The sequence below is a fragment of the Seriola aureovittata genome, chromosome 2 (assembly GCF_021018895.1).
Source record: "Seriola aureovittata isolate HTS-2021-v1 ecotype China chromosome 2, ASM2101889v1, whole genome shotgun sequence".
Lineage (NCBI taxonomy): Eukaryota > Metazoa > Chordata > Actinopteri > Carangiformes > Carangidae > Seriola > Seriola aureovittata.
In genome coordinates this window covers 4,153,148-4,180,552 of record NC_079365.1, presented here as the reverse complement: position 1 = coordinate 4,180,552, position 27,405 = coordinate 4,153,148, and the positions used below count along the sequence as shown (strand labels likewise).

Genomic DNA, 27,405 nt, shown 5'->3' with positions numbered 1-27,405 from the left:
GATTTCTGATGTAATCGCCACAGTTTCCAGATCTAGTTCCAGCACCTCTGATGTGCACAAATATAAATGACAATCCGTAAAGAAAAGAGCAGAATCTGTCACTGCACTGTGTAATGTAAGTTTGCAACGCAGCAGTTAAATTTTGAATACTCTGGCTTGGTATCAGGGTAAAATATGTTCTGTTTGATCTTGTCTTTTTGAAAGCAGATGTATATTAACACAGTACAAGTAAGCAACTGATTGTGTTCCACAGCTGCTTTACCTGCATTCAGTTACTTTTCTTGCATAATCTACAGTTTAATAATCTTTACCCTGCAAACGACTGTTTACTCTTTTAAACATTTAACCTTGTGTGATAATGTTAGAGAAGTGTGAACAGCAACAAAAGGTTTGCCGACTTATAGCAGAATTTCAAAGTAACATCTACACATTACAGCATAAACATAGTTAGAGTGGAACTATACATTTTTGTTTTCAACAACACATTAGTAATCACATTTGTGCATTTGTCTTAAAGTTTGCATGTCAGGTTGGAACCTCTGGGTTGTATGATAAGGGGGGTTGTTTTAAGCGCATGTCTCGTTTCCAATTAGAGGCAACATACAAAGACTTGTGTCTGTGCTCGTCTTTCCTCTCTCGTCTCTTTGTTTCAGCTGCCTCAGTGTTTTCCCTCAGAGAGGTGCAGCTCCAGAAGGACCCGGGCCACCGCAGCTCCGTGTTCCAGCCTTTGGGTAAAGAACATGACATGACTTCACCACAAACTTTGGTCAAGTCACTGGTCGCCGCTCATTTCTTCACAGTTATAACAGTCCTGCACATGGACTTTGTTCAGCACATTATGAGTGTACAGCTTTCAAACTGCTAATGAGAAGAGATTTCTTTTTCCTTAGTTTCTCATAGAGTTTAGTTTTGTCTACATGTAAGACTGACAAAAGTTTCAAAGCAAGTGTGAGTCTCTAATGATAGCTATGGGAACAGCATTGCTCCTGACCACAACAATCTGAAATGCTAAAGTGTCAGCAGAGGTACTTTGCTAATTGGCTAAACTCTGCAAGAAACCAGCGCAGTTTGTTTACTCGGACACAAATAAAATACCACAGACAGGAGTCTCACAGGAACGGGAAAACTATGAAAATAAACAAGGAGTTGTTTACATATTCAATTTTCACTCTAATAAGCTCTTCATACACTTAATAAATCTCCCCATGGCTTTATTTTCACCTGTGTAGGCTCATTTAAAGCAATACTTTGAATATTTAGCAAGTAACATCAAACTGATATCGGTAACATGAGGAAAAAATTGCTGCTTGTTAACAATGAATTATCACCATTTTAGAGGAAGTGATATCTTGCTTTGTCTCTCTCTCTCTCAGGTCGAGGGAAGAACCGGAGACAAAGCATCTTCTAGAGGTCGCACAGAGGAGGAACAGAGACACACACACACACACACACACACACACACACACACACACACACACACACACACATAGAAAAGAGGAGCTGCCTTTCCGGACCACAGCACAAAGGCTAACACAGCTCAGCACATTCACAAGCATGCCGCACCTACACACACACACACACACACTCATGTGCACTCACTCATTCCCATGGCAGCTGACCGTGGAGAGACACAGGGTTTGTGGAAATAAAGGTGTACTGCACTTTGTCTGAGCTGAGACACACTCTCCCTACGCACACACACACACACACACACACACACACACACACACATATATTTGCACACATTTGCACAATCAGCGACAATGAACATGCTGCCATTACTCAGTTGCACCAGAGACACCAGAGATTAAAGTATCCTGCTGACACACACATACATTTTAACCCAAGAACAAAAAATTGGGCCACTCAATAAAACTGCTTGACATACTACCACCATGTATCATTTCTATTCAGAGCTCAGCCAGAGCTCTGGCCATCTAAGGTAGCTACCACATCTGGAACCATCAGACAGGTGCAGGTGTGCAGAAGTATTGCCTGACACAAACACCACAGAGACAAACAAAGAGGAGGGTTGTGGTGTGAACGGAGGTCGCTTCAGTTTTACATAAAATCTAATGAGGTTTTTTTTTTTTTCATTTTCAAATTTTGCTAATTGTTTTGTCTTGATAATATTTAGGCGCATCTCTAAACCAAAACACCAAGATGTAGCTCAAAGATACACTCTCTGATTTTTGCTTTAGCATCCAGCGGTGCCTCCAAATTTAACAGCATTCAACAGTGGCATTCTGGGATTTGCTGGTTCTGGTAATTTAATGTTCCCTGAACTGTTCACGTGGGCTTTATGTACATTTTTATTTCTCAGCATGAATATCTAAATGGTGTTTCAAAGCCTTCTTTGTGTTATAAGGAATAAACATCTGATAGAGAAATTCATAAGTCAAATTTAAACATAATGAATCTGGTATACTGGAATTAGCTCATAAAATGCCTCATTTGTGGTATTAGGCGCTAGCTGTGTAACAAACTCAGGGTGTGTATCTTTACAAAGAGAGAGCACATTCAACTCTTTAGGAACTAACAGGCTAATTACAGAGAGAAATGTAATCATTAGCCTGCAGACCTCTCAAACAAACAATAAAGGTTCAACCTCATACTGTATGTAAGCTAATGCACAAATGCGTTAGCTTACAATGGTTAGCTACCTGGATATGATAGCTAGCTCATAATCTGGCGCAATTTAAACTAAATCAGATTTATCTGTGATGAAATGTCAGAAGGTTCCCCCAGTATGGCAGCTATGGGTTTATGTGATGTGACCTGACAGTCTTGAAGTTGTAAATACACAAATACTCCAGACATTGAAATAGTAGCAACACACTGTTCATCTACGGTACCTCTCCTCACATGAGGCAAACATTTAACCTACCATAGAATCTGACTGCTTCATGAATATATAACTTCAATGGATTCATGTCGACAGATTTGCCTTGCTACAGTGGCCCCGTGTTTCAGCGCAGTGTGGGGTTTTTTTTTGTTCCATACAGTGTTAACAGCTGACTTTCACTCCAGTTTTTGAAGTTGCCTTAGTAAACTGTGCATGATATTTTGGCTTGTGAAGAATCTATATTTGATCTAGTGTAGCCAATGTGTTAGGAGGCATTTGCTTTGTGTCTGTAAATAACTCACTATGAGTGTATGTATTTCTTAGTCTCCTATTTGCACAAACCAAAAGTGTCCTCTGAAGCCTGCTCCCTTCCCTTTGTGTCTTACCTAACACGTTTTCAAAATATGACCCCATATTGCACCAAAACCCTTTAAACTTACACCACTAAAAGTGTGGGAAAGTGTGTTCTGCAAGTACTTTCTCGTAGCAACTTACTCTCAGTAGGAGTAACCATTATCCCTTATGTTTTGCTCAGCTCTATTAGACCTGTTGCCGGGAAGCTGCTTTCAGCTGTAGATCCACAAAAGCCAGTGTGAAAAAATACATATAGTAAAAATTCCACTCAGCTGTTAACAGACACAAATGTAAAAAATGTAAAAACTTGCCCCTCTCAGTTATTTTCTGACTTATTGGGATGATTGAGCCCAGAGGTTATGCATATGCCCTAGATGATGGTGATGGTGGTTTATGGCAAGAATACACTCTCCTCTCTGCTTAATCTGCCCTAACTCTGTCTCCACCCTTTCCCTCTGTGTCCAGCTCTGGGGAGTGGTCGTAATGTAAACCAATGACAAGGGGCTGGGCCCAGCCTGTGGGGCATGATCAATGTCTGTTAAGTTAACGGTGCAATATGAAAGAGACACTATAAGTCTGTATGGAATACAATAGTGGTTCTCTATCACCATCATTCTTCCAGTCACTAAAATTGTGCTGTGCTTTTCAGCAGACTTACAGATATGAAGTTGCATTTGTTTGCTTATTTCTTGAGTGGACCAAACATGTTTTATAATTTGATGTAGTAATATAAATGGTGGACTGGTCATGGACTATTTCCTTTGTATATAATCATGATTCGATCCATAGTATGTGTGTGAATATTAGGAGTAATGCAGGTCATAAGAAATGCTATGTGAAAAGCTACTGCTGTAGATTTTTTAAGACATTTGAAGACATTCAGTTGTGACTAATTCATGGGGAGTCCAGGCTGAAGTTAGCCTCAAACAATTTTGTTTATTACTGTTGTGGATAATGGAGGACGGACTCTCCTTGAAAGCTGTAGTTGTGTGAAGAATGGAAAAAGAAAGCTTTAAAGAGAAGTTGAAATCCTGCTTACTAAATTATGCTGTTAGATGATCCTACAAGAACTCAGACTGCAGCATACAGACCCCTTCCCAGGCATTAAACCACTGTAGGGTCATTCACACATTGAGAATTGTTAAGGTCATTGTGGAGGGCCACTTCCTGTAGGACAAGACTCAGCACTCTACAAAGGACGAGATGACACTGTAGCTACCATCGCTCAACAAAGGGGTCAAGTACTTGCTATGCTGTCTTGACTTCCCTTCCCATGCAGTTGATGACGCATTCACACCTTGACTTTTGTGACTGTAATAAGTCTTAAGAACCGGGTTATGCTAGAAAAGAACTCGTTTTTATGGCCAAAGGGGTTTAGTTGTTGTTAGTTGTTAGTTGTTAGTTGTTCTGAGTGGCCACACTCAAAACCACAATGAAAGGGTGATCCTTTTTAACAAGACCAGATGTGATAATCTTTAAACTACTACTGTTCAAGTGTACTATGTACTGTGGCAGCTCAACAACTTTCACATGAATGCCATTTGGCCAAAGTGCTTGTCAGATCATCAGACAACATTTAAAACCCCCTCACCCTTCACCTTTACAACACCAGATTTGGGCGACAATATTCTGAAACAACAGACGATCTGACAAACACACTCACTTCACAGAGTTTTTTCTATTCTTCACACAACTTGAATCACTCATTGTGTACAACCAAGTGCAATGCCATGGAAGCCTTTGAGGAAAGACTACAGAAGCATATGTCGTTATCACCAGTTGTACAATTCATCATGTTTCACTCATCTGTATGATGGCAGGCTTTTCACCTTGCCTTCAAGTGTGGCTGTTTATGAACACTTTTGCCTCTAGACATGGTTGGACACTTTTTACGAACTACATCCTTGCAAGCAAACCTTGCCCCCATAACATCCTTCGTATGCTCGGCTCTGCAAATGCACGTGCATACAAACCTCTGCAGTTATGTAGTTGCAGATCTAGCACATGCCTTCCAAAATCTGAAACATTGCGGTCTGTAGCCATGCCAACTGAAGTGCCTCTATGGTGATGATTTCTACCCCTGACTCTATCACCAGAAATCAATAAGAACACATGTGCAGCCTGCACAGTGGCAACATACAGCCACTATAAAAGTTTTAGAACCATCACATCCACAGGAGAAGAGCATCACTTCCCTTGCCTTCTCCTTCTACAACAGCCTGCTCATTTACCGCTGTGTCACAGTGCCCGAGATGACAGCGCAGTTCAGTACTCAGTGCTCAGTTCAGTGCATTTCTGTACCCCTAGTGACAGAAATGTACCTTTATGTCCTGGTACAAAAATATACCCACTGGAAAGGAACAGAATTGGTACCTTATTATTTTTTATGTCTGTTATTTCTGACTGTATTTTGATAGGTGCAGTGAAAGACAGGGAATGACATACAACAAAGGGTCATAGGTCAGACTTGAACCCATGGCCGCTGCAGTTAAGACTAAACCCATGTAATACATGCTCTACCAGGTGAGCCACCGAGGTGCCCCCAGAAGTGATACCTTATGAGGTACAGCTCAAGCAGTATTTCACTTGGTACCTTTATGAAGCAAAAACATCTGCCTAAGTTCACAGACAAAAACATTTACAGTTACTGACCAAAATTTATTTTAAAAACTGACAATTAGTTTACATCTTTTATCAAAGTCAACATTTTATATGTAAACTAATCCATTTTCAGTGCATTTCATGTATTGTTATGATAGAACAATGATTTGTCCTTTAAAAAATGCTTTTCAACATTAAGATGAAGCATACGACATAAGATTAGGAGCCATGCTCTAATCACTGAGTTCAACCAAGCAAAATTTCATTTAGGTTTCACACACAAATGGAAATTGAATTGAATGGAAATTGTTGCCTATTTTATTGCAACAAACCCAATTATCTATTTAAAGCAAGATTGTGTTATCACTGATTTGCAGCATCATCTGTCTGTACCTTAATCTTGTTAAAAGAACCATTATGTACCCTTTGCTGTCAGCAATGATTTTGTACCTCTAAAATTAAACAAAGATCCACAGTTATCACCCTAAGGACCATTTCAGTACCTTACAGTACAGTACAGAACTTTTCTGAAAAATGTACCTTTGGCTGCAAAAACAAAACCCTTATTTCTCTGTGTGTTCAAACCGTGCAGAGATTTTAATGACTCTCACTTTTAACATCTCTCAATGTGATACCGACCCTACGGAAGTAGAATTCATTGACTCCCAACCAGTCAGTCTGAACTTAGGAGGCCTGTCAGATGAGCAGCAAAACGTCCTCAGCAAGTCTACAGCAGTTGGTCTTCATTTAGCACTTCTAGATTGATTGGATCCACAGATTTGAACAGGTCATCAAGTAGCAAATGAATGACATTTGAGACTGTTCAGGGAAGCCAGAGGTAGAGAGGCTAGTATTCAGAGTGTTGATGGTTTGACCCTTAGAAGCAGGTCGTGTTCAGCTGCCCTAAAGCCAAGCACTGAACCCCTAAAGCAATCAAGCGCCAGACTGATTTGAAGAGTCGTACGTGCGAAGGTCAGGAGATTTATGTTTGTGTATAAGTAAAAGTTAAATGGCCGCTGAAAGTTTTTCTACCTCTAAAAGTGAATGAAGCTGATGGAAGAATAATGTGTTGACCATTCAATCCTTTGATCAGCAGACAGTGATCACCAGTAAAGGTTACAGCAGCGAGAAGAAAGAAATTCAGGGCAAACCTCCAGGGACTTCAGAGAGATGTACATCTGTGGGTGTTACACTTCCAAACCTCCCCCTCCCTTCCCTCAGTGGCAGAAGTATTACTTTGTGTTTAGTTGTGGTAAATGAAGCTATTTTAAATACTGTAATGAAAAAGAAATAATATATATGTATTTTAACAGATGTTTTCATCTTACTCAGTGAGTTTTATGCTGTATTAAAAAAAAAAAAACAATAGAGCACTTAAAATAAAATAAAGAAAAGACCTGCAGATTATGTCTAAATGTTTTATAAAAGATAAGTTTAGATTTTGTATGAGATGTGATATTTTGTGTGATTTGTCTACGCGGTTATAAAATGAGAAATTGAATGTACTGTGACTGCCAACTGGCATAAAATTGATTCAATAATTGATTAATTAATGAATATATAAACTATTAAAACTCTGGAAAACACTCAACTGTTCAAAGTCTCTTTTCTTTTTATGGCTAATTACATAGTTATTAAGAGGTTGTTCTTGACGTATGCAGTACAATGGCAAATTTACAATAACATAGATGGCCACAAGATGGTGCTATTGGGCAACAACACATCATCACATCATCATAGGAAGTCAATGCACAGTTTTGTTTTTAGTTTTTATGGACACTGACTTGTAGCTCCTAAAACTGCTATAACCCAAGCAAATGAACTGAATTTTCTTTATTCCATTTTATTACTATATTCTATTTTCAAAACAAGGTAAATACATGATTACAATCCTATACACTTCATGTAACTTGTTACTCAATGTGAGGCTTGTGGTCACAATTGGCCTGAGCGGGAATAACAACTGTACAGATGTTAAGTCTTGTCAGTCACCACCATCAATATGACAACTTTATATTTTAACACTGTTTGTCTTCCTTGGCTGACTGCAGGCTGATTAATCTCTCTTAAAAGCGACATATTATGCTCTTTTTCAACAAGTTTAAATAAGTCTCAGAGGTCCCCAAAACATGTCTTTGAAATTTCTTGTTAAAAAATCCACTCCGATCCTATATTTCAGCATGCCTGTAAACCCCTCTTTTTCAGCCTTGTTCAGAACAGGCTGTTTCTGTGTCTGTAGCTTTAAATGCAAATGAGCTGTGCCTGACCACGCCCCTCTCCGGAAGGGGATGCGGCTTGGGCTTCTGGCACCATGCTCTAATGTTTACGGTGACCATGACCGGCGACCTGCCGTCGGTAGCGAGTTGGTTCAACCACACGACATGACCCAGAGGAAGAGGCTGCTGAAGAAGTTCAAACTCTACAACTGCAGCAGGACGTTTCTGAATGGTTGGTAACCAATTTTGTATATTTTGACATTACATTTTCAGTTTGTTGATGTGTGCTGGCACACAGTTACTAACATGTAGCTAGGTAGCTAATGCTAACTGTTACTCTCTCGTCATTACTGGGAGGTAAATAAGCAGTTGTGAATTGTGTAATGTAGTTATCTGTCATGCCTCCTTAGATATACTTTTAGTCTATGAAAATGTTTGTTGTATGTGGACTGCCACAGGTGTTCAATGTCAGTACTAGTCAGATACTTTAATAGATGCTGATAAAGTAAATCATTTTGATTTTTATTCATTTTTCTCCATTGTTTTGAGCAGAGATGCTCATCATGACATCTTCCTTTATGTAGTAAATTTATATTATGCATTACAATGAAAGCTGTAAATCAGCATAAACATGTCTGACAGCAACATTAATCTTTAGTCAAAAACTAAACTGTGCAGTTTTCTACACTACAGTTGTCAAGCTCCACATTATATGCAATAAGTGACATGTTATAAATTACCTCTGTTATATGCGCTTGATATGTAGCCAAGCTTACTTCTTACCCACCTTAGCTCCACTGTCTGTCAGTGTTTGAATTTCATAAGCTTTATATTCTGGTGAATGTTACCACCTTCTCTATATTTTGGACAGGTGCTCCTGTGGAAACTGTGCAACCATGCCCACAGAAGCTGAGAACATCTGCTGCTAGGAGATACCACAGGTAGCATTCTCACTAGACAAACTAATCAGTAATTGGTTTTGATTACATTACATTTATAATAAACCATAGCATTTACCATTTGTAATTCACTGTAGGTTACCAGACGGCTATGGGAGATCGAGGAAGATTTACCATGTATGGTAGTCCGTCCTGGGTTGGAGCCGGTCTGCCTCAATGTGTACTCCCTGCAACATGTACCGCGCTGACTACAGTACTTTACGGTTGAGAGGAATACACCAGTACGCTTTGCTTCTTTGTAAAAACATATATTTTCAATCTAAATAAAACATGTTAGGCAGTCCTGTTTTACTACAGTGCACATAATTTTACAATGGTAATAACACACCGCAAATGGAGTAACACACCCTCAAATAAATTAGTTTAGCTACTCTTTGATTTGTAAAGTTCTTCTATCAACAGATAGTGTGCATATAATATAAGAATTCAGAGGAGTCATTTCTTTAGTAACAATCAAGCATTTATTTACATCGAATGAGGGACTTATAATCAGTGATAATAAAAAAAAAAAACTGTAGGATTCACTGGATCCATAAAAAAAGAATTGTGAGACACAACATAGATATATGTTTGCAAGACTAAATGCCCTGTCCAGTTGTTTTAGTCGGTACATGTATCTAGCCTATAGGAGCTTTGTGAGCTGGTGCTGGGGCTTCCTTGGTTGCAGAATCTGGGTCGTCATTACAGCTTGTGTGGTCCTACGCATCCATGCAGAGTTTCCTGACGCCACAGGCCAGTACGTGGGTTTTAGACTGCACCATGATAGAACCGGGACACATAGCTGGATATGACCTCCTCCTTCTCCTTCTCAGGCCGCTCGAACTGTGCAGTGAGGTCCTCTGGGATGGGGATGGCCAAAGCAGCTTCTGTGTATGGTCCCAGGTCAACAAAGACTTTTTCAAATATGAGGTCCACCACATATGAGGTCTTATGTGTTTTATAAAACACATAAGATTTTGTTTACATTTTTCACTTTTTTGTTGTTTTTTTTACAAAACAATGACTGAAAGTCTGTTTCTAACTACCTCCTGACATTTTCTTTGCTGTATTTTGTTGTTGGTGGAACGGTCCTAACATTATACATGCAATACTTAATACAATGTGTACAAAACATTTTTTGGTTGAAAAATAAAATAATATAACGCTTATAGAATGTCGGCTCAGTCTTAACCCTCCGGTCGTGTTCACCTCCCGCCCCTTACTTTAGTGTTCCCGGTCAAAATTGACCGGTCTGTTCTAACTGCTCTTAAATTAGCACAAAAATCATTTTTCACCACCAAATTTTTATTCAACATTCTTTAGCTGTGAACAATGTCTCAAAGTAGTGTTTAACATGAATTTATAGAATTAGACATAAAATAATTGCAGTGAAAATACAAATAGGCACTGAAAATGTATTACAAAATGAACATGTAATGTAAAAAATAAATGGAAAACCAAAGATCCCTCTGCATCCCACAGACTTTTTGTAGCCTCATTGTTTGAGCGATATACTCCTGCTAAAATCAACAGACCTATGTAGGCTTGGAGGTCTATCAGGTCGATTTCTCTCCAGTTGGAAGCTGGACTTGATGTCATCCACACGAGATGTAGCATACGGTGTTAGCCCTGGCGTCATCTTTAGATTAGATTAGATTAGATTAACTTTATTTATCCCACAATTGGGAAATTCATTTACCACAGCAGAAAATAAACATTTATAGAATAAACATCGGAAATATGGAAATATACAACAAAAATATACCAAATATACACTAATAAATACAATATACACAATACACACGATATGTACATGAAAAAGTGCAAGTTTGCACATAGTCAGGAAGAGCAGGAGTTGTGGAGTCTGACAGCTGCTGGAATGAAGGACGTTGTGATCTGAGCGTCCCAGCGTGATGTTGATGTTTTCCACTCTCGCTCTACTTCCTCTGTCCTGGGTGGATGAAGACCAGAGCAAGTGTCCACTCTTGGACTGGAATGTCTCCTCAGGTGCCTGTTCATCAGGTGCCTCTCCCTCTCCATCTGTTGACTGGTCAGTCTCCTCAAAGTCTGGATCAAAATCTGTGTTGCCTTCCACTTCCGAGACATCCTCCTCTGTCTCTGGTTCAATTTCAGTGCCCTCTTCATCATGTCCAAAAACCTGGACCAGAACCTCTTCGACAGAGAACCGCTTGGTCAGTTGCCTACTCATTGTGCTCAGAGTAAAAGGAGGCAAGGCAAACATCAAGCTATATATATATATGGGGTCTGTGTGAAGATGATACATTGATTAGTCTGGAAGGTGCGGTTCACGTGGGGGATAAGCACAAAAGCGTGGGAAATAGATGGGTTCACATAACAGACACCTGTCTAGTCTGTGTGAAGATATGATACGTTGTTTCATCAGGAAGTTGGTTCACGTGGGACGATCGGCACATAAGCGCGGGAAAGAGATGTGTACCCGCAAAAGACATTGTTCAGTCTGAAATGTGTGTGTGAGTGAGTGAGTGAGTGAGTGAGTGAGTGAGTGATGAGTGAGTGAGTGAGTGAGTGAGTAAGTGAGTTGGGGTGGTCTGTATGGGGATGTTTTCTGTCTGATGGATGAATATAGTCTGGACACCCATTCATTTCCTATGGCGGTCACTTTTGACCGGGAACACCACAGGTGTAACAAGGTTGATTAAAACACTCAAAATTCAATGAAAGAGGTGATCATCACTTTTATATGTTAAAGTGCATGGTGTGGAGGATATCATAAGGCCTTGAGGCAATCAGATGTAAAACACAATATTTATGAGTGTTTTAAGTTGTAAATCGGTCAGATTTGACCCGAACACGACAGGAAGGTTAACTGGTTTTTACTGGTTTAAATTTAAGAGGTGAACATAAGAACAGAACAAAAGCATTACACAGAAATCAAGCATTGTATTTTAAATTTTAAGTGGTTATGATTTCAAACAAATGAGAAAAAAAAATCTTTATTATCTTTGTAATAAAAAAAAAAAACTCATCTCAGTGCTTAAGAAGGTGAATATTAAACGGCCATCTAATTAAACAGGAGTGCATTGATTCATTTTTTGGGGAAAAAAAGTTTGAAAGATTTCCCCAACTATACCTTAACTATACCTTAATACCAGCCCTCATTAACTTGAGGAGGAGGAATTAAAAAACAGGTCAGGACTTCAATCCAAAAACATCAACTGCACCCACCAGTGAGTTTGGTTTTGATGACTCAGGAACACTCACTGACTGCAGAATGCTGTTAGACATATCAGTGCATACCAATGTGGTCTAATGCTAAATTGGTGTCCTACCTCGACCCTCTACGGGCATCAGAAGCATCATGACTTACTACTTGTCTACACTGAAACACACCAGGATTTCAGTACTACTGTTTAATTCATTTAATACAACATTTGAAAGATTTTAACCCAACAAATTATAGTATATATTTACATGTAAATGTAAATAGAATCAAAAATCATGTCATGAATAATTTTCATTTATCAATTAAGTTTTAAGATATTAAATGCCTTTCATCAAAGAACTGAAATCTTGTTGAATGAATTATGACATTGGTCTCTAAGCAAGCTTCAACAAGTGACTCCATGACAGACAATACAAAGTAATCAAAGAACAGGTCCAGACCAGTGATGACAGGGAAATAATGGCTATCATTTTACTTGAAGTCCTCCTTATTGGCATATAAGCAGCATATGTTTAAATGGTTTATAACACACTATGATTCAGTTGAAAGCAGATATGTTTATTGATGTATTTGTTGAAATAATATAAAATATGTCTTCATAGGAGTTGTAATTGTTGACCAATATTATAAACACTTATAATGTCCATACGTCAGCAAACAACTACTTTATGTTATAAACCTGTATTTAATGTTTATATAGTGCTAATAATGATAAAAAGGGGGACTTACAGTTTAGTGTTACCAACAACCACATGGCCTATATTCTCAAAAACAGCACATCTCTCAGAGAAAAACTGACCTGAAACCAGTCGGGGCGGGACCTTGGGACATCAGCCAATCAGCGTCGCGTCCATCAGCAGGATAAGTGGCACTCAAATGGAAAGTGGCCAGGATGAGTGACTCGTGAACTCTGTTTACTTTCTCCGCTGGCAGTTTGTTTTCTCGGTGTGACCCAGCTCCACACTGACAGTGTAAATGAGCGACTGGCAGCTGTGTGCTCTCCGCAGCGTTTAGGAGTTCAACCTCCTCCCCGAGACCGACATGAAGCTGCTGGAAGAGCGGATCTGGTCGCTGTTCAAGCGCCACTGGCAGCAAACCCTCACCCACTGGAGTGTGTTCTTCAGCTTCGGCCTGTGCATCGCCTTCCTAGGACCCACCATCCTGGACCTCAGGTGTCAGACCCAGTCCACCCTGCAGCAGATCACCTGGGTCTTCTTCTCCCAGCAGTTCTTCCTGCTGGTGGGCAGCAGCATGGGAGGACTCTGTAAGAAAACGTGAGTCTGGTTAGAGAGCCTCATGACCCTGTGGTCTGACAGTGACTCAACAGTTAGTTCATTCAACTTTTCACATCTGAAGGAATCTATATAATATTCTTATAAAGACCTGTTTACATCCGTGATACTTATATATTGACTTTGTAGACACCATAATATACTCCATGTGTTATTACATCTAGTAATAGCTGAAAATATTTGAAGGATTAATAGAAATATGTTCTGTTTTAGGTCCCATGGTCCTTCAAAGGTCAAAAGCAGACTTAACATTGTTTCATCACGTTCATACATGCATGTTTAAACTGCTAGTTGCTTTATCTTACTTGAACATATTTGAATTTATTCAGCATGGTTTAATTGATGATCAATTAGTCTATCAACAGAAATTTAATGAGCAACTATAACTATTTAGATAAGTCCTAAGTCATTTTTCCCTCTAAAACGTTCAATATCTTACAGTAACAGCCCCAGTAAACTGTGATGGCATTTTTCACTTTTTCCTTTAATTACAATCTAAACAATGGATCAGTGAATCAATAAAATAAACTGGATAAATCAGTAACAAAGATAACCATAAGTTGCAGGATAAAATGTTTTATGTTGGATAAAATACAGTCTAGATTTCTGTGAATGACGTATTGGCAAACAATTGAGTATGTGTGTGTTCGTACATAGCCCATATAACATATTTAAATATATAAATATTTCTGTATTTGGTGTATTAATGTCCCTTTATGCTAATTTATCCATTATCACCTTCCAATGTGCTCTCTCAGATCGTGGCAAAAAGAAGGTGCTAACACTTACAATACTTGAAAGTATATTAATATTTTTACACACATAGTAGTAATGTAAGTAAAGCCAATTAAGTAAAGCCATATGTTTTTCAACCTCTAGGAAGCCCAGGGCCGTAAACGTAGCTACCAAACAGGAAATCAAGGAGATCACATTTACAGAAACTGAAATTTTCTTGTGATTTTTAAATACTACGAAATTGTAGAGATTGTACAGAGTTTGGTTTGTGGCCACAGTTCTACTGTTGAGGATAAAAAATGAATGGGACTGTTTAAATGTTTGGGTTTAGAGTATTTCAGTGACCACATTGAGACTTTCACCGCGGAGAGTTAGACTGAATTGGAAATTTGACTGGCAAACCTGTAATATTCAAATGGCAGACAGTTGGCTCAGGTCTGTGCCAGACCTCACACACTGAGCAGCCACTGAGCCGTGACCTGAGCTGTAAATGTGGGTGTGACCCGGATGGAGATATGTTTTGAGTCTGGTGACACTCAGGTGTGTTTGTATCCGGTCTTTCTGTTGCATGAAACATGATTTTTGACACATTATCTTTGCATTGCTATACGTATACTGTGTGTAGAAAACACATAGCACCCAGCTACCTACACATTTCTCCAACTTGGAGATTGTGGTAGCCGAACTCATGGCACATCACAAACAATCACACAAACACGCACGTACACACACACACAGACACACACACACACACACACACATACAGACTCTCTCTCTCTCTCCCTCTCTCTGTCTGAGTTTCTGTTTGGAGTGCCAGTCTCCGAGTCATGTGGTGTTGATGCAACATCTTGTACTAACTTCATTCTGCTGGATTGACTCCTGTATTTCAAACAATTAACTCTTCTTATGAAGGGTGTATTTCATGATACTGTTGTGTACTGTTGACATACTCTTCAAGTAAACTCCCAGCTTAGTAAGAACCATCTAACTGATGTGAGTTACAGTATATGGGAATAGTTTTTTAGGAGATAAAATGTTCTTTTCTCCTTTCAGACCGGTTTACTGTAGTGCATAAAGCTTCATTATTTAAGAACATGAAATATGTTAGTTCTATGTTAGTCCTCTACTTCATTGTTCCCCTTTATCACAACTTTTAGTTTGTTGAAGAGAATGTTCTCTTCAACAAACTGAAAGTTATGTAGGACAAGGTTAACAGGAGAGTGGAAAGTTGGCACATTATCTTCACAAGGTGAAGATAGTGTGGAGGTGTACCGAGGCTGAAGGCCTGTGATAAACCTACTGGGTAAATAAAAGCAACAAACCATCAAGGTGACTTTACTGCAACGGAAACAAGCAGGAAATCCCAGTCAGGCCTGGGCTGAGCCACAGTACCGTCAGTTTAATAAGAACACGGTTTGTAAGTAAAAGCTAAGGATATGTTGAATATGCAGTGATGTAGCTTACACTTAAATTTACACTTCAAACTGTATGTTTGTCATTATGATCCGAATGTGTCAACCCTGTGTACTCTCCAGACCCGTGTTCTCCCTGTCAGCTCTCTTGTCCTCCACTCTCATCATCTCGCTCGTGTTTGCCATCATACCGCTTTGTCACCATGTGGCAGGGCTGTCCGTCGCCATGGCGCTTGCTGGCACAGCCATGGGGGTGATCGACACCATCGCCAACCTGCAACTGGTGAAACTGTACCAGAGGGACTCGGCCATCTTCCTGCAGGTCAGATGAGGAGAGGGAGGGATAAAGGGCAGCTGTGAATGTCTGAGTGTTTGTGTCTTTATGTTCAAGAGGAAGCAGCGGAGGATGTCACTATGAACGTAGATGTGGGCCAATACAAATTTAGGCTCAATGCAATAACATATTATAGTTCATTCGCGTTAATTGACTCTACTTCTATATTTTATATGACCAATGGTTGCATCACTGTGTAATACCGTATGACTTATGCTAGCTTATTATTTTAGTTTAGTATACAGTTTAGTCTCAGTGTGATTGTTTGACCTACGTTCATCAACATTTAGCATTTATAAACACTATTTATAAACAGGGAATTAATGGTTTTACAACATGTTATAACACTTATGGTGTTGGAAGCAAGTTTTCTAAGTTATCTGGATAATGTTGTTAATTAAACCCACAACCTCAGCAGAACTTGAACATGGACTCATAACAAAGACTTGCTCTGAGGATGAGTCAGCCACATCTCAAATTAATGCTTGTTCCTGTTGTATAGATGTAGTGAGGTAAAGTTAAATTACCTAAGATTTATTGATGTTAATGATGCTCACACAATCTTGGCAACAGCAGGCAGGCGTTGATTACTGGATGAGCTTCAGGTGAAAGGCACAATTGAGAACAGGACAGAGGAGAAGCAAATTGCCACACCCAGAAGACAAACACACACACACACACACACACACACACACACACACACACAGCCACACACACATGCACGCACGCACACACACACACACACACAAACAGGGAAAAAGACGGACATGAAAAACTAAGGAGGGGAAATCAGAGGGAAAATACAGTGAATGGGGTGAAGGCCCAGCCTAACCATGACACTCACAGTGTAGATATAGACAGGGAATGTGGGGAGAGAGAGACTTTTTTCTGACATGCAGTTATATGGTATGAGTCCAACCACTGGGCCACCAGACTCCCCTGATATATAATATTAGATCTTTGTTCATGTCCCTCCTCAGGCCTTGCATTTCTTCATAGGCCTGGGAGCACTGGTCAGTCCTCTGGTGGCCGATCCTTTCCTGGCAGAGGACAGCTGTGTTCTGGGTGCCAACTGGACCACCAACGCATCCTCTTCCTCAGACCTGCAGCACCTCCGCAGCAGCCTCGCCGGGCACGGAACAGCACTGCACAACATCTCCCAGTATCCTCTGCACACTGAGGGTGTCATCATCACCAGAGTGTCCTATGCTTTCTGGATCATGGCACTTATCAATGTTAGTTCATGGCACTTCTCATGAGTCATATGGATGATGCTGACACAGAGATATATACAATGCACACTAATATAATTGATTCTATTTAATATATTGGCTCAAATGTCTGCTATTTGAGGATGGGATAATGACAGCGACTCTTAGAGCTGTTGCGGTTTGATAAAAAGCCAGGTGAAGCAGTGTGATTTGCTTAAGAGCAAAGATAACACTATTCTATTAAATATACAGTCATGAGTCTCTTTTACTGAGCAAAGTATAGTTATAGTATGTTACAAGTGGGATTATTTTTGTAGTTTTTGACATCTTTTTTGCAGGAAGCAAAATGTTTGTCTTTTCACACATGTCATTTCTCTGTGGACTGAGGCTTTGATACTTTCACAGTATTAATATAGAACCTAGACCTGATCTATAATCAAACAACACATGGACATCTACCTTTATACTATATTGTCACATCATATTGCTACATGCCAAAGCCATTGCGGATGCCCCTCATTCTTTGGGATTTTTCATTCAATGGAGGACATGGATTATCTCTGCAGTGCAGCTTGTGACCTGCCAAGCAGGAGCTACATCACACAGATGACAAGGGTCGCAGCTCTGTGCCAAACATCTTATAGAGGGAGACGGCTTGTCAGATAGGCATGGCCACAAGCGTTCTTAGAAGCGCTTGCATGACCAACACCACAGTTCTAAACAGGATCCAAAACATGATGAGGGAATTCAGGATACTAAGCGGTCTGTTACAGCGATGTAGGCAGTTCAGATACACAGCTTCAAATTCTGACTGCCATTCCGAGTCTGTTAAAGAGGATTGACCAGGCCAGTAATGTGTTCGTCCACTTGGGCTTCTGTGACATGGGGTAGAGGACGCTACAGATGAGGCAGACAGGTTGTCTCTTTTTATCTCCCTATCTTTTTGATGGTGTGCAGCAGTCATAAGGGGACAGCCACCTGTTGGATCCCATTCAGATACTGCAGTCATAGATGCAGAATCATCAGACCTGCTTTATAATCAAACAACACATGGACATCTACCTTTATACTATATGAAGCCTTTAAAGGATTCAGGATTTTTTTAACCTTATTTTCCCACGTTTTGGGTGTAAATGATTGAAAGGGACAAAAATCTTGGGATCCTAGAATTTATGTAGTATTTAGCAACAACAGTATACCTGCTATACCAGTATACCTTAACATCACTTTATAATCTGGTGATGCTGATCTGATCTTGGACCTGTAGACCAACAAGAAAAAAACTAAACACAGCAGCAATGACTCAACTTTGTTTTTGAAAAAAATGCAAAAAACTTTTCTGGTTCCTAATTATATCATATGCGTATCCCATGACCAAATTTCCCATGCATCGTTGCATGATGTGACATCAAAATGACTTAAATAGAATTTAATAAGATAATATAATTGAAACTGTGTTTTTGCTCGGCGCAACTCACAAATGTGTCCTTGTTCCCAGTTTTGTTCACACAATTATACATGAGCCTTGATATTATCATTCAGAAAAAGTGAAATACAGAGTTTTTCTATTTGAAACAGATCTGCTCCCAGCAGAGGATGCGATAAGACCGTCTGGATTCTATTTTTATGAGAGGAGTTTCACAAATTAAATCAACTGACAGGAAGTGTTGACTGTTGGTTGACAAAAACCTCTTTGTGTGTTCTGACAGCTCCCTGTGCCAGCAGCAGTGCTCGCATTGATGTACCATGAGAGGTTGCTGCCTTGCTTCATGAACAGTCCACGTCTCCTGGACAGGGACTCTCTGTCCAGCACGAGCCCCACTGGGGACAGTGGCCATGGTAATGCATGTATATGTGTGTGTGTTTGTGACCAAACTATGCAAATGAAGTGGCAAACTTCTTAGTATCCTTGTCCTTCTAGGACATGGGAATGTGTTTGGTTGCTGTAACCTTGAGAAACTCCGTGGTCGCCCTGCTTCTTTCTTCATCCTCCATGCTCTAGGTGGAGCCATCCTCTTCATCACTGATGGGATTATAGTGAGACTTCCAGCTAACACTACTCACATATATACACATACACATTTGACACTATTACCTGTGTCAAAGTGTGAGGTGTGCAGGGGTGTGGGAGATTTGAAGAGGTGTATAGAAGTCTGAGACATGAGGTTAAGACTCTGGTGGTCTAAAAACAAGAGGAAATTAATGTCAGACTTGAAAACCGTTGTGTTTCTTGGCCTGCAGGGCTCGTATGCTGGTTTTGTCTACACCTATGCTGTCTCCCCTCCTCTGCTGATGGGTCACAAGACTGCTGGCTGTCTGGACAGTATATTCTGGGCATCCATCACAGCAGGAAGACTGGCTTTCATCTACCTGTCCTACCGATACACAGCACCCAGGTTGCTCACCTTCAGTCTGGTATGAACACACACTTAAAGTAAATACAGTAGTTGACATTACATTGTTTATCCCTGATGATTTGCTTCATTCATTTCTTATTTCTTCCACATGATGCAAACTAAATAGAAGTATTGGTCAGTTTTGGGTGGAATTAACACCAGTTATCTAATAATTCAATAATTTTATGAGATAAAACACAACATAATCTGTAAGTCACTAAATACATCTTCAAGGAAATGTAGTGCAAGATTGTGGAAAGTGATTTTATTTCAAGAATAAATTAAAGTCCTTATGTCCACTAGTACGTTTCTTGTTGGGAAAGATGTTTTAAACTGTTGTGTGTGCAGTAAACATGGACGGAGTTGTGTTTTAGATCTGTGATGAGTAATTTTTTTTTTTGAGTCATCTAACTTAAGAATTCTACTGAAGATCTAATCACAATATTCATTATTACATAATACTCCTTCTGTGATTACAACAAAGACACATCAGTGAGGGAACCATGGATGTAATTAAGTTTCATATGCCACGTCACTCTTAGACACAGTAAAGTAATTTGTTAATATCCATTTAATATTTCGAAACAAAACGATATTTCTTGTGTAAGTAAATCTTGTGTTTCAAAAACCTGTTGGATCCATTCAGATACTGAAGACATAGATGCAGAATCAGCAGTCGTGGGGGCATTTCCCTCAAATGTAGTTATTACTATGTGTCTCTGTGCATCAAAAATAGTTGAAGTACAGCACCTAAGATCTTCCCCAACCCATATTAGGGATGTCTGGGAAGGCATTTCACAGGCTCTGTCTCTTCCTTGCACTCCAGTGGAAGATGACTACTTTTTGATGCCTAGAATGGGTTGGATGCTTAGAAACATTATTGTGTTTTGCAGATTGTAGCCTCCATATTTGGCAAATGTCTGCCGAAATAGCTCAGTTGGGAGAGCGTTAGACTGAAGATCTAAAGGTCCCTGGTTCGATCCCGGGTTTCGGCAGTGCGTTGTATTGGTTTTCTTGACACATTGCCCTAATGGTTAGTGCTGTTGACTCGTATCACTCTGGGGCCCTTGTCTGTTGAGACTCCTACATATATTCACTTAGTTTCTCACCGTCACTACAGTCAAAATGCAGTGTTAACCCCCCGTCCACCACTTCTGCAGACCGTAGCGTAACAAAGTCATGGCCATAACCACAGGGAGCTGAACCTCCCACACTATAAAAGCAAGGTCAGCTTCTTACTTTTCCTCTTTGGACTTCGGACCTCAGAGACTTGGTACAGGTAGGAAAATGGCTCTAGTGATTCAATTGTTGAATTCATCATCCATGGGGGCATGTGTCCTTGGGAATTGTGGTGGTTTTTGTCACATTGTATTGCTACATGCAATTGCTAATGCGGATGCCCCTCATTCTTTGGCATCAAAAATAGTTGGCCTGGAACTCATAAGATCTTCCCAAACCCCTATTAGGGATGTGTGGCAGGGCATTTCACAGGCTCTGTCTCTTCCTCGTACTCCAATGGAAAAGGACTACTTTTTGATGCCTAGAATGGGTTGAATGCTTAGAAACATTATTGTGTTTTGGAGCTTGTAGCCTCCATATTTGGTACATGTTTGCCGAAATAGCTCAGTTGGGAGAGCGTTAGACTGAAGATCTAAAGGTCCCTGGTTCGATCCCGGGTTTCGGCAGCTGCTGGACCTGTTTTCAATGAAGCCTTAATTTCATGATTAGTGGGCTTCTGTGACATGGGGTAGAAGACGCTACAGATGAGGCAGACAGGTTGTCTCTTTTTATCTCCCTATCTTTTTGATGGTGCGCAGCAGTCATAAGGGGACGGCCACCTGTTGGATCCCATTCAGATACTGCAGTCATAGATGCAGAATCAGCAGTCATTGGGGCATTTCTCTCAAATGCACTTATTACTACAGGCCTTTGTGCATCAAAAATAGTTGGCCTGGAACTCATAAGATCTTCCCCAACCCCTATTAGGGATGTCTGGGAAGGCATTTCACAGGCTCTGTCTCTTCCTTGCACTCCAGTGGAAGATGACTACTTTTTGATGCCTAGAATGGGTTGGATGCTTAGAAACGTTATTGTGTTTTGCAGCTTGTAGCCTCCATGTTTGGCACGTGTCTGCCGAAATAGCTCAGTTGGGAGAGCGTTAGACTGAAGATCTAAAGGTCCCTGGTTCGATCCCGGGTTTCGGCAGTGTGTTGTGTCGGTTTTCTTGACACATTGCCCTAATGGTTAGTGCTGTTGACTCGTATCACTCTGGGGCCCTTGTCTGTTGAGACTCCTACATATATTCACTTAGTTTCTCACCGTCACTACAGTCAAAATGGAGTATTAACCCCCCGTCCGCCACTTCTGCAGACCGTAGCGTAACAAAGTCATGGCCATAACCACAGGGAGCTGAACCTCCCACACTATAAAAGCAAGGTCAGCTTCTTACTTTTCCTCTTTGGACTTCGGACCTCAGAGACTTGGTACAGGTAGGAAAATGGCTCTAGTGATTCAATTGTTGAATTCATCATCCATGGGGGCATGTGTCCTTGGGAATTGTGGTGGTTTTTGTCACATTGTATTGCTACATGCAATTGCCAATGCGGATGCCCCTCATTCTTTGGCATCAAAAATAGTTGGCCTGGAACTCATAAGATCTTCCCCAACCCCTATTAGGGATGTGTGGCAGGGCATTTCACAGGCTCTGTCTCTTTCTCGTACTCCAATGGAAAAGGACTACTTTTTGATGCCTAGAATGGGTTGAATGCTTAGAAACATTATTGTGTTTTGGAGCTTGTAGCCTCCATATTTGGCACATGTTTGCCGAAATAGCTCAGTTGGGAGAGCGTTAGACTGAAGATCTAAAGGTCCCTGGTTCGATCCGGGTTTCGGCAGCTGCTGGACCTGTTTTCAATGAAGCACTAATTTCATGATTAGTGGGCTTCTGTGACATGGGGTAGAAGACGCTACAGATGAGGCAGACAGGTTGTCTCTTTTTATCTCCCTATCTTTTTGATGGTGCGCAGCAGTCATAAGGGGACGGCCACCTGTTGGATCCCATTCAGATACTGCAGTCATAGATGCAGAATCAGCAGTCATTGGGGCATTTCTCTCAAATGCACTTATTACTACAGGCCTTTGTGCATCAAAAATAGTTGGCCTGGAACTCATAAGATCTTCCCCAACCCCTATTAGGGATGTCTGGGAAGGCATTTCACAGGCTCTGTCTCTTCCTTGCACTCCAGTGGAAGATGACTACTTTTTGATGCCTAGAATGGGTTGGATGCTTAGAAACGTTATTGTGTTTTGCAGCTTGTAGCCTCCATGTTTGGCACGTGTCTGCCGAAATAGCTCAGTTGGGAGAGCGTTAGACTGAAGATCTAAAGGTCCCTGGTTCGATCCCGGGTTTCGGCAGTGTGTTGTGTCGGTTTTCTTGACACATTGCCCTAATGGTTAGTGCTGTTGACTCGTATCACTCTGGGGCCCTTGTCTGTTGAGACTCCTACATATATTCACTTAGTTTCTCACCGTCACTACAGTCAAAATGGAGTATTAACCCCCCGTCCGCCACTTCTGCAGACCGTAGCGTAACAAAGTCATGGCCATAACCACAGGGAGCTGAACCTCCCACACTATAAAAGCAAGGTCAGCTTCTTACTTTTCCTCTTTGGACTTCGGACCTCAGAGACTTGGTACAGGTAGGAAAATGGCTCTAGTGATTCAATTGTTGAATTCATCATCCATGGGGGCATGTGTCCTTGGGAATTGTGGTGGTTTTTGTCACATTGTATTGCTACATGCAATTGCCAATGCGGATGCCCCTCATTCTTTGGCATCAAAAATAGTTGGCCTGGAACTCATAAGATCTTCCCCAACCCCTATTAGGGATGTGTGGCAGGGCATTTCACAGGCTCTGTCTCTTTCTCGTACTCCAATGGAAAAGGACTACTTTTTGATGCCTAGAATGGGTTGAATGCTTAGAAACATTATTGTGTTTTGGAGCTTGTAGCCTCCATATTTGGCACATGTTTGCCGAAATAGCTCAGTTGGGAGAGCGTTAGACTGAAGATCTAAAGGTCCCTGGTTCGATCCCGGGTTTCGGCAGCTGCTGGACCTGTTTTCAATGAAGCACTAATTTCATGATTAGTGGGCTTCTGTGACATGGAGTAGAGGACGCTACAGATGAGGCAGACAGGTTGTCTCTTTTTATCTCCCTATCTTTTTGATGGTGCGCAGCAGTCATAAGGGGACGGCCACCTGTTGGATCCCATTCAGATACTGCAGTCATAGATGCAGAATCAGCAGTCATTGGGGCATTTCTCTCAAATGCACTTATTACTACAGGCCTTTGTGCATCAAAAATAGTTGGCCTGGAACTCATAAGATCTTCCCCAACCCCTATTAGGGATGTCTAGGAGGGCATTTCACAGGCTCTGTCTCTTCCTTGCACTCCAGTAGAAGAGGACTACTTTTTGATGCCTAGAATGGGTTGGATGCTTAGAAACGTTATTGTGTTTTGCATCTTGTAGCCTCCATATTTGGCACATGTCTGCCGAAATAGCTCAGCTGGGAGAGCGTTAGACTGAAGATCTAAAGGTCCCTGGTTCGATCCCGGGTTTCGGCAGTGCGTTGTGTCGGTTTTCTTGACACATTGCCCTAATGGTTAGTGCTGTTGACTCATCTGTTGGCCCTTGTCTGTTGAAACTCCTACATGTATTCACATAGGTTCTGACCTTCACCACAGTCAGTCCGCCACTTCTGGAGACTGTATGGTAACAAAGTCATGGCCATAACCCCGGGCAGCTGAACCTTCCACACTATAAAAGCAAGTTCAGCTTCTTACTTGTCCTCTTTGGACATTAGAGAAATTAACATTCCCTTGCTCTAATTTTTGGGTTGTCAGGTTTTGCAATTGCGCAGATTTTTGTGCATGCTCATTCACTCACTCACTCTTTATATCTGTGTCCATCTCTCAGGTGGGAGTCATGCTGGTACAGTGCATGTTGTTGATCTTCTACACAAGCTGTGTGTTTCTGTTCATCGGTACTTGCATGTTGGGACTGTGCATCAGCAGTGTGTTTCCCTCTGTGCTGGCCTTTACAGAGGACATACTAGACTACAAAGGTTAAAAAAACACACACACAAATCCTGACATACACACACTCAATATCAATTCATCTTAGAATTCATATACTATATAGAGAGGAGTAAAAATACCTAATTAATATATAAATGTAAATTAAAAAAAAAAATTAATTGAAATTAATTTAGCATTTATATATTCATTTAACTATATATTTGTATATGCATTACTGCTTTTATTTATTTGATTTATTATTATTATTATTATTATTATTTATTATTATTATTATTATTGTATATTTCATCATTCAAAATATGCATTTGTTATTGAATTTATTCTTGCATTTATTTACATATTTACTTCCTTTTGTCTCTTGTGTGTTGAAGGTTGTGCCACAACTGTCCTGGTGACCAGTGCCAGCACAGGAGAGATGATGCTACAGCTGCTTGTTGGATCGGTAAGAAGCCTTTTATGACTGTGTGTGAATGTGTCCTTTTGTTTGCACTAATGATTAAATTCATCAGAATGTTTCCTCATTCAGTGTTTCTGCTCAATTTTTTCAAGGTTATTTCTGCATTTGTTTGTTTTCATGCATCAGTTTGTATCATTTTGATGAACAATTAAAGCAAAAATGTATGGAAACCCTGCTGTGGACCTTGTCAGTGTGAAACTGTTTCCACAGCATTCAGAACCTGTCTGCAGCAGGGCGTTATTGTTACCATTAGTGACCTGCTGTGCTGGAATGAATGAAGAGGAAACACTGCGACCTGTGGCTACCAGTTCTGTATTCACATTGCTTTCCAGGGTGATTGGAGGGATTAAAACTCCACTGTGTGTTTGTGTGTGTGTGTGTGTGTGTGTGTGTGTGTGTGTGTGTGTGTGTGTGTGTGTGTGTGCGTGTGCGTGTGCGTGCGCGTGTGTGTGCAGGTGATCCACAGTCGGGGCAGTTACGCTTTCCTGTTGTGTTGTACAATAGCCTCCTTCATCGGCTTCTGCCTTTTCCTGCTGCTCCTCTATGTCCAGCGGATCCACACAAAATGCCACACAGGTAAAGACACACCAGGTAGACACATAGACAGAGAGAACAAGCAGCAACACAGAGTAACTTGGAAGTGTACACAGAGTGCATCAGGGTGTGGGTTATCATTAGAAGAGATTATTGTCCCAGTGTTGTGAGATGTGATAGGTGGTGAGGCTAGCTGTCAGTCGACACATTTGCTTCACCTGTTATAAGATTGTGACCTGAAGGCCACCGTAGGTCTTTCTACTTGCTCGGAAAGGGAGAGGTTAAGGGAGGGGTATTCAGTTAGTTGCAATGTGCAATCTCACAGCTAGGGCAACTAAATCCTACACACTGGTCCTTTAGGATAATGGTGTGTAGGTATGGCAATAATGGTGGGAAGGTTTTCCTAAGAGGATATAAAAAATGAACAGCACAGATGAACGTCTTGCTTTTGTAGAACATAGAGTTTAAAGCTCCTGTATTCTATAAAGGTAGATGTCCATGTGTTGTTTGATGATAAAGCAGGTCTAGGTTCTATATTAATACAGTGAAAGCATCAAAGCGCTCAGTCCAGAGAAATGCACACAGCCTGTATTCAGAAACAGCCTTAAAACCAACCGTCAGGACTTCTGTAACTTTGTGATGTCACAACAAAGCAGTCACCACTCTCAGTCATGCCCCAAGCTACCCAACCATCCAGCCTTGCAGGATTTGGTTTCTCCGAGTGTTTACCTGAAATCTGCTATATTTCTATTACATCATTCAGAAAACAGTCAGCCAATCAGAAGAGAGGCTCAGAACCTCCTCTCTTCAGATTGGCTCACAGACCTGTTGTTACTAGAGCTCCAGATAGAAGCCTGAGAGAGGAGATGTAAAAATTAATTGAGATGGTTTTTGGTTCTTAAAACCACAAAAATATCTTATGTATCAACACTTCAAATAAAACACTGGAAAAATGGAAAATATGTGACCTTTAAATACGAAGATGTGTTGGTCAGTAATCAGTAATCTCAGCTCAGTACTCATTCAAAACATATTGCCTCCTGCAGAAAGGATGTCAAAAACTACAAAATAACCCTACTTGTAACAAACTATAACTATCCTTTTGCAGCTCCCTCCTCACCTGAGTAATTTTCATACAGTCCCTCATAGTCATGTGGAGTAGTAACTGACATTTCAAAAAGCTTCTTATCAGGATTTGTGAAATCAGAATGTTAAATTTCATGTTTCACGTAAATGTTGCATTTCTTTGATTTGTTGTTGAACTTCATCAGCAACCTGCTGGATGTCACTCCGCTTGTGTTAATCTCTTTGCTGTGAATCAACTGATCAACACTGTTTTTCTCTCAGATTCATCTATAAACACAGACATGACAGAGAAGCCAAGGACAGGAGGCTCATGATCTGAGGCTCCCTGAGGGACCAGAGTACAGTGAGGACTTGGAAAGGCAGCATGGAATGACATTCCCTCACATTTCAGCAGTGCGAGTATGAGCTTCTCCAGATGAACATTTATGACCTAAAGGGAGGTCTACTTTCAAGCCTGATGATCAACAAGCAGTTCAATGCATGTACAATACTTGAATAATTGTTTTTGGCACAATCATTTTTAAAATTCTCATAGCACATAATAGCTCTGCTGTAGCTTGATTCAAAAGACACTTTAATTAATTAATATCTTTTCAGTATGAATGTGAATGAGCTGGAGAAGTAAATGGGTTCTGCCGTTAAAATGTGACTCATCAGTGTGTATAAGTTGTGGTGGGTTTTTGTGGTTTCT

General features: G+C 40.6%; 2 protein-coding genes, 1 long non-coding RNA gene and 7 other non-coding genes across 11 annotated transcripts in view; all 10 read left to right on the top strand.

Moving 5' to 3' along the window:
• The window catches only part of cdk18 (cyclin dependent kinase 18), a 56,867-nt gene extending 49,481 nt beyond the window's left edge, over positions 1–7,386 (top strand). The window contains exons 15-16 of the mRNA XM_056399082.1: positions 654–731; positions 1,374–7,386. Coding sequence (XP_056255057.1) covers positions 654–731; positions 1,374–1,408 — 113 coding nt within the window. The 3' untranslated portion in view covers positions 1,409–7,386. The remainder of the gene's footprint in view (positions 1–653; positions 732–1,373) is intronic.
• Positions 7,387–8,109: 723 nt separating this feature from the next.
• Positions 8,110–10,128, top strand: LOC130184366 (uncharacterized). Its single transcript, XR_008829965.1, has 3 exons — positions 8,110–8,248; positions 8,888–8,957; positions 9,053–10,128. It is a non-coding gene; the product is annotated as an uncharacterized LOC130184366 (long non-coding RNA).
• A 2,908-nt stretch (positions 10,129–13,036) lies between these two features.
• mfsd4aa (major facilitator superfamily domain containing 4Aa) lies at positions 13,037–27,367 on the top strand. Of its 2 annotated transcripts, none has more exons than XM_056396505.1 (10): positions 13,037–13,433; positions 15,722–15,920; positions 16,913–17,167; positions 18,853–18,982; positions 19,065–19,145; positions 19,385–19,558; positions 24,516–24,663; positions 25,009–25,079; positions 25,550–25,670; positions 26,976–27,367. In XM_056396505.1, exons 1-10 carry the CDS (start codon positions 13,201–13,203, stop codon positions 27,031–27,033), a joined length of 1,470 nt encoding a protein of 489 aa, XP_056252480.1. In that variant the 5' UTR covers positions 13,037–13,200; the 3' UTR covers positions 27,034–27,367. The 2 variants fall into 2 exon arrangements, with proteins under 2 accessions (XP_056252480.1, XP_056252471.1); XM_056396496.1 differs by having other exon boundaries at positions 19,065–19,180.
• trnaf-gaa (transfer RNA phenylalanine (anticodon GAA)) lies at positions 20,462–20,534 on the top strand. Its single transcript has one exon. It is a non-coding gene; the product is annotated as a tRNA-Phe (tRNA).
• Positions 21,152–21,224, top strand: trnaf-gaa (transfer RNA phenylalanine (anticodon GAA)). The gene has a single exon. It is a non-coding gene; the product is annotated as a tRNA-Phe (tRNA).
• Positions 21,672–21,744, top strand: trnaf-gaa (transfer RNA phenylalanine (anticodon GAA)). The gene has a single exon. It is a non-coding gene; the product is annotated as a tRNA-Phe (tRNA).
• On the top strand, positions 22,362–22,433 carry trnaf-gaa (transfer RNA phenylalanine (anticodon GAA)). The gene has a single exon. It is a non-coding gene; the product is annotated as a tRNA-Phe (tRNA).
• Positions 22,881–22,953, top strand: trnaf-gaa (transfer RNA phenylalanine (anticodon GAA)). Its single transcript has one exon. It is a non-coding gene; the product is annotated as a tRNA-Phe (tRNA).
• trnaf-gaa (transfer RNA phenylalanine (anticodon GAA)) lies at positions 23,571–23,643 on the top strand. Its single transcript has one exon. It is a non-coding gene; the product is annotated as a tRNA-Phe (tRNA).
• On the top strand, positions 24,091–24,163 carry trnaf-gaa (transfer RNA phenylalanine (anticodon GAA)). Its single transcript has one exon. It is a non-coding gene; the product is annotated as a tRNA-Phe (tRNA).
• Positions 27,368–27,405: the final 38 nt, after the last annotated feature.